The sequence below is a fragment of the Stenella coeruleoalba genome (genome assembly GCF_951394435.1).
Source record: "Stenella coeruleoalba genome assembly, chromosome: 1".
NCBI classification, from domain to species: domain Eukaryota; kingdom Metazoa; phylum Chordata; class Mammalia; order Artiodactyla; family Delphinidae; genus Stenella; species Stenella coeruleoalba.
In genome coordinates this window covers 36430711-36444098 of record NC_137169.1, presented here as the reverse complement: position 1 = coordinate 36444098, position 13388 = coordinate 36430711, and the positions used below count along the sequence as shown (strand labels likewise).

General features: G+C 46.1%; 1 protein-coding gene across 1 annotated transcript in view; it reads right to left on the bottom strand.

Annotated features, from left to right (window-relative positions):
* ARMH1 (armadillo like helical domain containing 1) overlaps positions 1 to 13388 on the bottom strand; it is a 47500-nt gene that overhangs the window by 21193 nt on the left and 12919 nt on the right. The window contains exons 2-6 of the mRNA XM_079917561.1: positions 12633 to 12745; positions 11389 to 11616; positions 4098 to 4166; positions 2666 to 2832; positions 1507 to 1703 (exon numbers count right to left, since the gene is read on the bottom strand). Of these exons, the coding sequence (XP_079773687.1) occupies positions 1507 to 1703; positions 2666 to 2832; positions 4098 to 4166; positions 11389 to 11594 (639 nt within the window). The 5' untranslated portion in view covers positions 11595 to 11616; positions 12633 to 12745. The remainder of the gene's footprint in view (positions 1 to 1506; positions 1704 to 2665; positions 2833 to 4097; positions 4167 to 11388; positions 11617 to 12632; positions 12746 to 13388) is intronic.

Here is a 13388-nt window from a genome sequence, read left to right as displayed (position 1 = left end):
GTGTAAGCAAGCCCTGAGCACAGTGCCTGGCATGTAGGAGGCGCTTAATAAACGGAAACTGGAAACAATAATGATAATCAGATGTTTTGCTGATCTTCTTCCTCAGCTCATCTCTTAAATGCTGGCAGTGCTCCTTCTCTTCGTACTTGGCGTATTCTACCTGGCTGATCTTACTGATTTCTACTCTTTCGGATATCACTTCTCTGTTCATGAACTCCAAACTGCCATCTTCATCTCGGATCTCTCTCTGGAGCCTCAGACTTTTATTTTCTACTGTCCTGTGGGCATCTCTACTACACGTCCCGAGCAGTGATTCCTCAACTGAGCTAGGAATCAGAATTGCCTGGGGGAAACTTAAAGGCCACCCGAAAGCTGTCAAATTCTACAGGAGGGGAGCTCAGGGTTCAGTATGTTTTGCACAAGTCATCCATCTACATCTTCTGCAACCAGCTTGGCCTTCTCCTGAGATGGGCACTTGGGAGCCACCAAGGCTCATCAAGTTTATTGGGTCAAAACCTAAATCAGATCCGTTTTTCCTGTTCTCTTGGTGGCACACAACTCACCCCGTAGTCTAAGTCCAAAGCTGGCATCTTCTTGACTCCTTTTCTTTTTTTGTTTTTGTTTTTGCGGTACGCGGGCCTCTCACTGTTGTGGCCTCTCCTGTTGCCGAGCACAGGCTCCAGACATGCAGGCTCAGCGGCCATGGCTCACGGGCCCAGCCGCTCCGCGGCATGTGGGATCCTCCCGGACCAGGGCACGAACCCGCGTCCCCTGCATCGGCAGGCGGACTCTCAACCACTGCGCCACCAGGGAAGCCCTTGACTCCTTTTCTTTTACTGCCCCAAGTCCCATACACTCTGCCTCCGAAATGTCTGTCCAACCTGGTCACCTCGATTTCTCCTGCCATGGTTCAGGCCGTATCATCCCTTTGGTCTCTTAACTGCCTCCCTGCCTCCAGCCCTTCCTGGAGCTGTACTACTGAGAGCTTTCGATGGTTCATCTCAAAACCTCTCTTGGAGCCTCTATTCCCTCCTTGCATGGTGTCTTCGTGTGGTCGCCGTGCCCCAAAGCTGACTTTGCTGCATTCTAGGGCACCGAGAGGAAGGCAGAAGACAACGAGAGAAATGGAGGTTTCCCAAGCACCGGAGATCTGGCTTCTTTCTTCACTTACATGCTGCCTACAAATGCACCAGGATTCTTTCCCTACCAAACTGACTCCTTTAATCTTTTCTACGGTCCTTTCATCAACCTTGCTGCTTGTCTCCACCACTTTTAAGTCTGCCAACGTCTTTCTGATCCTTAAGCAAACAGGACAAATCACTCTGCTGGGAGACACGAACTCTCTGCCCTGCCCTGGCCTTCTGGAAGTAACGCTGATGTAGCAGCAGACACGCAGTGGGAGGCTGAGCTCTGTTTCTCATGCTTGCGTGGAGTGCAACTGTGGAAGGTAGTTGTCAGATGACTGAGTTGGAATCAGAACCACCGGAGCATGCAGCCTGGGCTCACCTGGGCAGTCCTGAGGGTCTGCAGGGACAGCTGCTGAGCTTTCGGGGACGCACAGGGCAGCAAAGCTATTAGGCCTCTGTACACTTGATTCCGATACTTGGGATTACTGTGGATCAAAGACTCCAGCAGAACCTGCACTTCTTCCTGGGTCTCTTCTGACTTAGACTTTGCCAAGAACTCTGCTATGGATCGTACCCCTGAGCAAAGGAGAGAGGAAATGCTAAACTGGAAGGGGTTTATGAAAATAATCCTTACTCAAGGCTACATAATATGAGGGAATAGGATTAAGATGTATTTAACCAGGCCTGTCCAGTCAAAGCAAAATCGAGGCTCTGTTCTCATGTTGCATCGCTACTGTTTTCACCTCGTGCCTAGGTGGCTGGGGGATTTTGTTTCCACGTAGGCATGTTGTCAAAATCTGTTTTAAAATTTAAAATGGCTCTGCAAAATGCACAAATAAAACTTGCACTTTTGATTGCTGTATGATAACTAACACATAGATAGCGCTCAGCACTAAATGTTTTTTGACAAATACTACCTTATTTAGCCCTGGAAACTACACTGAGAGGGAGGTGTTGGTCCCTTTTTAGGATAAATACACCGAGGCTCAGAGAGGCCATGGGGGATAAATGACGGAAGAGCAGTGAGGGAAGTGCTTTAAAGAGGGATGCGTGGGGGATGGCATCTCCTGTGCACACCTCAAGCAGACCACTTGGTGGGACATACTAAAATTACCGGGTTATTTCCTTTTCTCATGGCACTGTAAGCTCTTTGAGGACAAGGACTGTATTTTATTCATCTTTGTGTTCCCAGCACCTTAGCGTATACCTAGCACACATATTCAACGCTTTTAGTTCAATCTTATTTCTAGAGTTATTCATAAATGGCTCAACAAATCTTTGTTGAATGGATGCACGAAACAGGATATACTTGAAATGAAGTATTTCCAAAACCACCATGGAAAGATTTGAGCAAAAGATAAATCGAGACAATCGTAACTCTGGGTCTTCCGGTGGTGATCCAGACAGGAGCTAAGTGGGTCCACCCTACAGAACGCTTCCTGTGCAACCAGGTCCGTGATGCGTTTTCCTCTAGCAGTGCTGGGGGCAGCCCCCAGGGAGACAGGAGAAGTGACACTCTCGTTCTACGTGGTACCCACCATAGCTTTCACAGATGAGCTCCTTGTACTTTCTGCCAGAGTTTGAGATAACCTGAAGTAGCCTGATGGATTCCTTCTTGTCCTCCTCCTCGATCTCCTTCAGTGCAAGTATTTCCAAGAGTGTTAGGGCCCCTCCAACCTCAAGAAATTCTATGAGATATCGATTACTGTCCAGAGGGATAGAAAAGTAGAAATAAGACATTGTCAAGTTCCTTGACACTAACCTTTCTAAGGGATCTCAAGGACCTTTCTTCATATACTCCTTCTACCCAGGAAATGTTTGTGGGTAAAGTGACACAATAGTTTGGAAATTCTTCCTTCCGGAAGGAAATGCGGATACAAAAGTTAAATACAATGGCCATTTCCTGTGCTTGGATTTCCGGCATCTGTGTCTCTTCTTCTTGAAAGGGCATCTCAACTGTCCCGTGGGAGATCACCCCTCCACCACTCACGAGCCATGTGGTTTTGGGAGGGTAAGCAGGTGAAGGTGTGTCATCCTTCTGGCTGCAGTAATTGGTTTGGGGCCAGGCATGTGACCTAAGTTGGTCCAATGAGGCTCAAAACCTGGGACTTTCTTGGGAACACTTGGGAAATACATGTTCTCTTTTTGGTGTGACTGAGCTAGAGGGATGCATGTCTGGAGTACTGAGGACTACAACACATGGAGGCCTATGAATACAGAGGAAAACAGAGCTGAGAAATGGAGAAAAAGCGGGACAGACCAAGTACTGAGAAATGGTGGAAAAGCGGGAAAGACCAAGTACTGAGAAATGGTGGAAAAGCGGGACAGACCAAATACTGAGAAATGGAGAAAAAGCGGGACAGACCAAGCACTGAGAAATGGAGAAAAAGCGGGACAGACCAAATACGGAGAAATGGAGAAAAAGCGGGACAGACCAAATACTGAGAAATGGTGGAAAAGCGGGACAGACCAAATACTGAGAAATGGAGAAAAAGCGGGACAGACCAAATACTGAGAAATGGAGAAAACGCGGGACAGACCAAATACTGAGAAATGGAGAAAAAGCGGGAGAGACCAAGTACTGAGAAATGGAGAAAAAGTGGGAGAGAACAAGTACTGATGACATTTTTTGAGCCCCTGGATATAGTCAGGCCTGAAATATAGATTTCCACTCTCTGGACATTTCAGTTAAGTAGTCTAATAATTTCTACTTTTTCCTGGTCCAGTATGAGTCGGTTTTCTGTAATTCACAACCAAGAGGGTGCTGACTAGCAAAGTATCAATGGAGAACATGGGATGGAGGAGCAACTAGACCAGGACCACAGCTGCCACCACCTCTGGGTCCAACCTGAGGGCTACTAGGTACCCACTGATAACTAGAAGCTAAGGTCCCATGTGGTGTGAATGTCAAGGATACCATGAGTCAGGTAGGCAACTGAGACCCCAGAATTTCGCTAGAACAGAACTCACCTGCTTACAGCTGATAAGAAGATGCCAATGGACCTGAGCAGCTTATCTAAACGTGAGCCAGTCATGTAGCTGTACGACAAGTTAAAGAGTGAATTTCAGGGTGGTTTTCCATCCTGTGTCTGATCCCTGATACCATCTATGGCCCAGGATGACCAACAGCTGAATTGTATCCTTTATCTGAGAGGGGCCACTAGGCTGAAGGGGTAGGGGCATGGGTGGTGGTGGCAGGCATGTTCATGGTTCTCCAGAAAGCTCTTCTGGGGTAGTTCAGCCACTTTGTCTCTAACATGCTCTCTAGAGAGTAAGAGGCGCTGATGAATGGAGGGTGCATGAAGAAAGCTGGGGGTCAATTTCCGAAGCTTCTCTGTGCCGTGACCATTGCACCCTTGGGCTCAGCCCAGTTCATTACTTTATGCCTCATTCTTGGACTTCTCTAAAAATAATCAGCTTCATCATTAATTCTCAATTTTGTACTTGCTCAAAGCTTTATAATGGAGGTCACTATCTTTATGAAGAATTGTGTGTCTTCCTAATAAGAACAACAGGAGATGGTGGAAAAATTAAACTCTGATTTAAAACAACTCCAGTACTTAATGTTATTTTTTAATGCGAGCTTTTGCAAAAAGCTTCGTTGTAATAAAGCACCCAGAGCACGCTTCAGCTCGGATACAAGGTATGAAATCAAGCCACAACAGAAAAGGAACCAGTCAACAATTACTAGGCTCATAACACATCACAGGCTCTTAGAACACTTAAGAAATTAGCTGAAATTATTGCAGCTCATGGAGGATGACTGAAAGCTTCCAAGACTGATAAAGGCTAATGTAATGGGTTGGAGGTAATGGTGCTTTGTTGGGGAGGGAGGGTGCATGAGGCAAATTATCTCGGCTGCACCCTGGTTCCCAGGATGCCAATAGAAGTAGAGACAGATTGGCTCATTAGAAAAGGCTCTTTACTGCAAAAACAGTGTTTGCTCTGGAGCCAGGCTCCCCTGCCTGTTGCCGTTTTAGCTGGGGGCCAGGCTATCAGCCCACCACTCAGCTCCTCTGAAACCCCAGCCCCCATTTCTGCCTCCATGCCTTCTCAGCGCCTCTTTTCTTCAGCTAGCAGCGAGGTTGACTGACTTTCGTCACCTTCTTTTTCCTCTGTCCCAGGCTAGCCTTATTTTCATAACCACTTCATTATACATATTTCTGGCCCATTATTTCCAGCAATTAGTTCCAGAAGTTTGCCACGATATCAGCAGTAGCTGACAAGTACTAAGCATTTATTGTGTGCCAGGCACTGTGCTAACTGCTTCGCTGGCATTGTCTCATTTAACCCTCAGCGCACCCTGCAGTGGGTGCTATCAGTATTTCCACTTCCTTCATGAGGAAACAATCTCAGACAGTTTAAGGACCTGATCATGGTCCCAAGGTTAACTGATGGAACTGGGATTTGAACCTAGGCAGCCTAACTCAGAGTCCTGCTTCTTACTGTCAGCCCTTCCTGCCTACAGACGAACAGAGGGAGGGAGTGGGCTATTGACACAGATGGTGTTGGAGGTGGGACCGTGGCAGGGATTCACTGAAGTCGCCTGGATGGTGTATGGGCTTTGGAGCCAGACCACCCATTTTAATCCTTATCTCTGCCACCTGCTAGTAAATTATTCAACCTTTTCAAGGCTCATCTTTCTAATCTATAAAATGGGATGATACTGAATTCCCTGGTGGTCCAGTGGTTGGGACTCCATGCTTCCATTGCAGGGGCTGCAAGTTTGATCCTTGGTCGGGGAACTAAGATCCCACATGCCTCGCGGTGAGGCCAAAAAAAAAAAAAAAAAATGGTGGTTGGGGGAATGATACCAATACCTATTAGGCCTGGTGTTAGGCTCAAATGAGATATTTGTGCTGTACACAGAGTTCAGTGCCTAGAGCATAAAAAGACTCAGTACATGGTAACTAATAATTTTTGTTATTATAATATATAAATCTTTAGTTTTACTGATTGGTTCTAGAAGTTCAAGTTTAAAAAAGGGGTTTGAAGCTAATGTGGGATTAGGTGGCAGTCAATTTTACAAAACATAATGATACTATATTGATTTGTTTTCCTTCAAAATCCACCGTAACTGGAGGGGTGGGGAGGAGAAGTGGGGGTGGTCACTGATTCAAAATGCTATGTCTCTTCAGCCAGTCTCTTTTCTCTCCTGTATGACAAGGTCACAAAAAGTTAGGAAATTATGAATAATTCCAGGTGTAGAAACTGAATATACAACTGTATATTAAAAGTGTGGTTTGGGAGTTCCCTGGTGGCCTAATGGTTAGGATTCTGGGCTTTCACTGCTGTGGTCTGGGTTCAATCTCTGGTCGGGAACTGAGATCCCACGAGCCACGCAGCGTGGCCAAAAAAAAAAAAAAGCGTGGCTCATTTAATAAACATTGGCTGAGTGTGCACTAAATGTTGGGTGCTCTGATTAGCACTTAGGACATGGAGAAGAATGGTACGATGCCTCAGTTAACAAGTGCAATGATTGAGTAAGAAAAGAAGAGGGCTTGGGCTTCCCTGGTGGTGCAGCAGTTACGAATCCGCCTGCCAATGCAGGGGACACGGGTTCGAGCCCTGGTTAGGGAAGATCCCACATGCCGCGGAGCAACTAAACCCATGCACCACAACTACTGAGTCCTCGTGCCCTAGAGCCTGTGCTCCGCAACAAGCGAAGCCACCGCAATGAGAAGCCCTCACACCGCAATGAAGAGTAGCCCCAGCTCTCTGCAACTAGAGAAAGCCCGCACGCAGCAACGAAGACCCAATGCAGCCAAAAATAAATTAATTAATTAATTAAATTAAATTTAAAAAGAAGAGGGCTGAACACAGAAATCTTAGAAACACTAATATTTAAGGGGTGGTAGGAAAGACCCTGCAACAGTGACTGAGAAACGGTGATGGGAGAAGGGGGAGAAGAGGAGAGCTTTTTTTTTTTTTTACTTTTTATTTTTAAAAATATTTATTTATTTATTTATTTGGCTGTGTCGGGTCTTAGTTGTGGCACATGGGATCTTCGTTGCGGCATGCGGGATCTTTAGTTGCTGCACGTGGGATCTTTTTAGTTGCGGCGTGTGGACTTCTTGGTTGTGGCAGGCGGACTCTTAGTTGCAGCATGGATACAGGATCTAGTTCCCAGACCAGGGATCAAACCTGGGCCCCCTGCATTGGGAGTGTGGAGTCTCAACCAATGGACCACCAGGGAAGTCCAGAGAGGAAAGCTTTAGAAAGGGCAGTGGTCAAGCAGGGCTGGGACCAGGGTGTGAGGCGAGTGACTCACTTGCTTAAGGTATTAACTTTTTTTTTTTTTGGCCACGTGGCTTGTGGGATTTTAGTTCCCTGACCTGGGATTGAACCCGGGTCCTTGGCAGTGAAAGCGAGGAGTCCTAACCACTGGACTGTCAGGGAATTCCCTCAGGTATGAAATTTAAGGGGGCATTAAAATCTCAGTAACTAAATAATATTTCCTGCATTATTAAAAAAAGAAAAAATAATATAAAAATACACAATGAATAAAATATCAAAGTTTTAAATAAAGCTAGGATCTGACACTGCCTCACTCACGTCACCCTTTGGTCGAGTGGAAAATGTTGTCAAGTTAGTGACAACATTTTGGTGAGGTTAGTGTCATGAGTTATGGGGACAAAGCCAGATTGTAGATCCTGATGTTTTTCAAAGCACCACTTGTGGACCACTGGCATCAGAGTCAACCCAGGGCTCTTTTTTTTTTTTTTTTTTTTTGCAGTACGCGGGCCTCTCACTGTTGTGGCCTCTCCCGTTGCGGAGCACAGGCTCCGGATGTGCAGGCTCAGCGGCCATGGCCCACGGGCCCAGCCGCTCCGCGGCATGTGGGATCTTCCCAGACTGGGGCACGAACCCGTGTCCCCTGCATCGGCAGGCGGACTCTCAACCACTGCGCCACCAGGGAAGCCCCCCAGGGCTCTTTTGAAAACTAAAGAGTCCTGACATACAGATGGCCAAGAGGCATATGAAAAGATGCTCAACATCACTAATTATTAGAGAAATGCAAATCAAAACTACAATGGGGTATCACCTCACGCTGGTCAGAATGGCCATCATCAAAAATCTACAAACAATAAATGCTGGAGAGGGTGTGGAGAAAAGGGAACCCTTTTGCACTGTTGGTGGGAATCTAAGTTGATACAGCCACTATGGAGAACAGTATGGAGGTTCCTTAAAAAACTAAAAATAGAACTACCATATGACCCAGCAATCCCACTACTGGGCATATACCCTGAGAAAACCATAATTCAAAAGGACACATGCACCGCAATGTTCATTGCAGCACTATTTACAATAGTCAGGATATGGAAACAATCTAAATGTCCAATGATAGATGAATGGATAAAGAAGATGTGGTACATATACACAATGGAATATTACTCAGCCATAAAAAGGAACAAGATTGGGTCATTTGTAGAGATGTGGATGGACCTAGAGTCTGTCATACAGAGTGAAGTAAGTCAGAAAGAGAAAAACAAATACCGTATATTAACGCATATATGTGGAATCTAGAAAAATGGTACAGATGAACCTATTTGTAGGGCAGGAGGAGAGACATAGATATAGAGAACGGATATGAGGACACAGAGCGGGGAGGGGAGGGTGGGATGAATTGGGAGATTAGGTTTGACATAAATACACTACCATGTGTAAAACAGATAGCTGGGCTTCCCTGGTGGCACAATGGTTAAGAATTCGCCTGCCAACGCATGGGACATGGGTTCGAGCCCTGGTCCGGGAAGATCCCACATGCTGCGGAGCAACTAAGCCAGTGTGCCACAATTACTGAGCCTGCGCTCTAGAGCCTACGAGCCACAACTACTGAACCTGCGTGTCACAACTACTGAGCCCGCACACCTAGAGCCCATGCTCCGCAGCAGAAGCCACCGCAAAGAGAAGTCTGCACACCGCAATGAAGAGTAGCCCTGCTCGCCGCAACTAGAGAAAGCCCGTGCGCAGCAACGAAGACCCAATGCAGCCAAAACAAAACAAACAAACAAAAAACCCAGATACCTAGTGGGAACCTGCTGTACAGCACAGAGAGCTCAGCTCAGTGCTCTGTGATGACCTAGATGGGTGGGATGGGGGGGCTTGGGAGGGAGGTCCAAGAGGGAGGGGATATAGCTATACATATAGCTGATTCATTTCATTGTACAGCAGAAACTAACACAACATTGTAAAGCAATTTTATTCTAATAAAAAAAATAAAATAAATTAATTAATTTTAAAAAAGAAAAGAAAAATAAAGAGTCCAGGGACCCATCCTTAATCTACTAAATCAAAACCTGGTGGTGGGGTGGGGAGGCAGACTGGTTACCTGCATTTTAAACCTCTTTTATGCACACTAATGTCTGAGAATATTGGGGTTAACCCAGAGATGTATTCAGTGGATTCCCGTCAGACTGTGTTCAAGGCCTGAGTCTAATTAATAATTTAATCAATGATTAACTATAAGAAGAGAGAGCTGTGTTTACCTAAGCCTTTAGTTGTGCTTAGCTTCAGAGTCTCTGGTTCATTCATTCCGTTGTTCAACAAACATGTATTAAGTACCCATTATGTGCCAGGCACGTGTTAGGTGTTAGAAATACAGAGAGGAGTAGAACAGATGTAATTCCTGCCCTTGTAGAGCTTACAATCCAGTGGGGGAAGAGAGATATTAAGCAGGTAATAACAAGATGTTATGACTATTAAAATAGAGGAAGTGCCCTGAGTATATTTAACAGGGGAACCTAAGCTAGTCTGGGGCTCTGAAAAGGGCTTCCTGAGAAAGTGATGCTTGGATTGAGACCTGAATAATGGAGTAGAAATTAGTTAAATAAAGAGGAGGTTTAGGGAAGGGGAGAGGGTTCAGGCAACGAGAAAAATACATAAGAAAAGGGTCTGAGATGAATCCATGGAGTGCTACGGGCATACGGAGCAGGAATATCCTGAAATCCACCCACGACTCAAATTATCACCATCATGGGGACCAAATCTGTCTTCAGCCCCAAGTCTGCTTCTGGGGCTCCAGAGCACAGGCACCTCAAACACAACATGTCCCAAATCAAACTTATCTACCCCCAGACTCACTCCTTTCCTTGTATTCTCTTCCCACGTAATGATGTCCCATTCGCCTAGTTTCCCAAGCCAGAAACGTGAGAGTCTGTGGGAGACAAGTGGAGGTGGCAGCTGGGTTAACAGGTATGGAGCTCAGATTCCAGAGAAATATGGGCGGGGTACACATCTGAGAGTCCTCAAACTGCAGTGGTGTTGACATCCTGACAGTGGCTAGATCACTTAGGGAGAAGCTGAGAGCAAGCAGAAAAGAGGGCTGTGGCTGGAGGCCGGCAAACACCAACATTTAAGGCATGGCTGAAGAGGAGAAGGATGGACAGAAAGAAAGGAGAAAATCAAGAGAACTGGTATCAGAAACCACAGGAAGTGTGTGTGTGTGAGTGTGTGTGAGTGTGTGTGAGTGTGTGTGTGTGTGTGTGTGTGTGTGTGTGTGGTGATATGGTCTATATGTGCTTCTTTTTGCTTTCCTTCTCTCTCTCTCTCTCTTTTTATTGAGGTAAAATTGACATAAACATTACATTAGTTTCAGGGAAGAATGTTTTGAGAAGTGGGAATGGTTGGCTGACAAACGCCACTGAGAGGTCCTGTATAAGGTCTGAGGATGTGGTCACTGGGTTTCACAATTAGAAAAGCACTGGTAACCTTGGCAAGACCTGTGTCAGTGGAGTGGAGGGGACGGAAGTCAGGCTGCAGTGGGTGCAGGAGAAAGGGAGGCGGGGAAGTTCAACAGCCTTTTCAACAGGCTTCAGCACGAAGGGCAGAAGCAAGGTGGAATATAGGTTCCAGACAAGGATTGAATTAAAATCTTAAGGTGGAAGAGATTTGAGCATACATAAATGCTGATGAAAAAGCTGGTAATGAGGCAGAAGTGAAGGCTACAGGAGAGAACGAATAAAGTCCTTGGGGAGATGGGAGGGGATTCAAGCAGAACACAGAGTATTAGTCCTAGACAAGGAACACCCACTTCAACTCTGATGGGAGCAAGAGAGGTTAGCAGTGAGAATGAGGATATCTTTATAGACTGGGAAGACGGGACGCTGAGGGAGTTCTTGACTTCAGGGATGGTATTTTGATCACTAGATGTCCTGCTCTAAAATCTGACTGAGAATCAGGAGAAGAGCTCCCTCGACTATCTTTGTTCCTTTTCTCTTTTGAAGATTGCCTGTTTGTTTTCCTGTTCAGCAAAGGATACGTGAGTCTAAGCCAGGTGGTCAAGCGGACCAGGAACAAGCTGGCTCCCTGGGAAAACTCCTGTTCCAGCTCAGGGGCAGTCTTGCCTTGGTTGGTTTCAATGAAATTGTTGAGGATGTGACTCCTTGCGACTTTGCCAGCATTGTCCCAATCCTGTAAAAAACTCAAGAGCCGGCTAATTGCTGCCTGCTCCTTGATAGAAGTCATGATCAGTGAGTCCTCAAGTTGGCTACAGAGGAGGGAAAACAGACAGGTTACCAAAGTATTCAGAACCATGCAAGGCCTGTAGTTACTCTGTGAGTTTTGCTTTTCCATCAATCATCTGGAGGCAAGGTGAGCCTCTGTCACCCTCATGGATGTAGTGACGTTCAAAATACACCTCTAGGACTGGTCACCTGCTACTTGAACAGGGAGGATCCAGCTGTGTTGTCATGGAATTAAGAATATACAATATAAATCTTTAGCTCTTTGGCTTCTCTGCTGGTGCCCGCAACTAAAAGGACCACAGCCTCCAGGTGAAATGCAGATGCTGCCTAAAACCGTGGCCTCTCTCAGCCCTCACCTCATACAACATCAGAGACTGGGCCTTAAAGACCCAGGCCCCTCCTACGCCAATCAGCCAGAAAGGTAAAACGCTCCTTAATCTTGTACCTGTGGCCTTTAGACTAACTCTCGTAAAAACAACTTTTAAACAAAGTTAGTGGGAAGAAAACGTTCTCATTCCATAGTTAGATTAACGGGCTGTGATTTGTAGGAATCTGTGTCCTTGGGAGAGTGTTTTCAGTGGGGGAGGGAAGGCTTAAAATAAACCCGCTTTCCAAAAATAGTTGTGATGGAAAGTGTTATTATCCATAACAAATGTTAGTGCTGATGGGAGAGAGGCATGTGTGATTCTTCTAACAGACAAGTGAAAGTCATATTTCACATTATCATGGGGTTTTCTGTGCTTTACAGAATATTTGTGAAACATTACTTGCAGGGCCACGATTGACATGGAGAAAACAGCTTGTGTGTAGGGGAGAGGTGTATTTCACGAAGACTGTTCAACGTGAAATTTACAGTCCCATGAAGTACTTCTACATCTTCGCCAGAGATATAGTTAAAAGGACTTTACAGTCTGAAACATCTTAAAACTGATTCTAAGTTAACGTTTCCTCACATTTGAGATATTGATGGGGCCCAACTCTCAGAATTTTATCAGGAAGCAATTGAGGCATGCTAAGACAGACAGACGTACACACCAACCTCCACTGCTCCCCGGAGGACACCGGGTATGTGCTCCCAGGAAGGGCGTCCACGTAGCCTCAGGGATGGAGCCAGCTACAATGTCCTGTCAGCCTTAACAGCCAGGTGAATAACTGTGGATCAACCGAAACACAGAAATGACCAAAAGCCCTCATGGGATCAGGCATCAATCATTGTGAATGACATTACAGCCCTAAGTCTGAGAATAACTTACAGAGGCCATGGCCACCTTTAACGGCCAAACTGGACTCAAGAAAATGGGGATGAGTGGCTGTTCTAGACCCCAGGAAGGAGGGGTTGATACACCACCAACAGCAGGAAAGCAGCCTGTGCCCCTCCCCTGCCGTGGATGGACCGTTTCTAGGATCAAAACTCAAAGTGCTATCAGAGATGCACCCAACGATTCTAGAACATCAAGGGTGGGAAACTTTCAGCTGGACGCTCCATATTATGGCCCCTCGAGGTTTCCTTGGATCTGTCTTCCCCATCAGCTTTTTTTTCTTAAACAGGAAAAGAAAACTGACAAATGGCAGCTTTAAAGTCATAGTGATACAGCTGTAAGTCGTACATACATAGTAAAGCACTGTGCAAGGTGCTGAGGGAGGTGTGAAGAGGCGCACCGCACTGCCCTGGCCTGGAGGAGCTCCAAATCTCGTAGCAGTGGGGAAGAACATGAGATTTAGAGTCAGACTGGGTTCAAGGCCCCACTGCCCACCTGACAAAGTAAAAGAGCAATAGTACCTGCCTCCCCCTTTT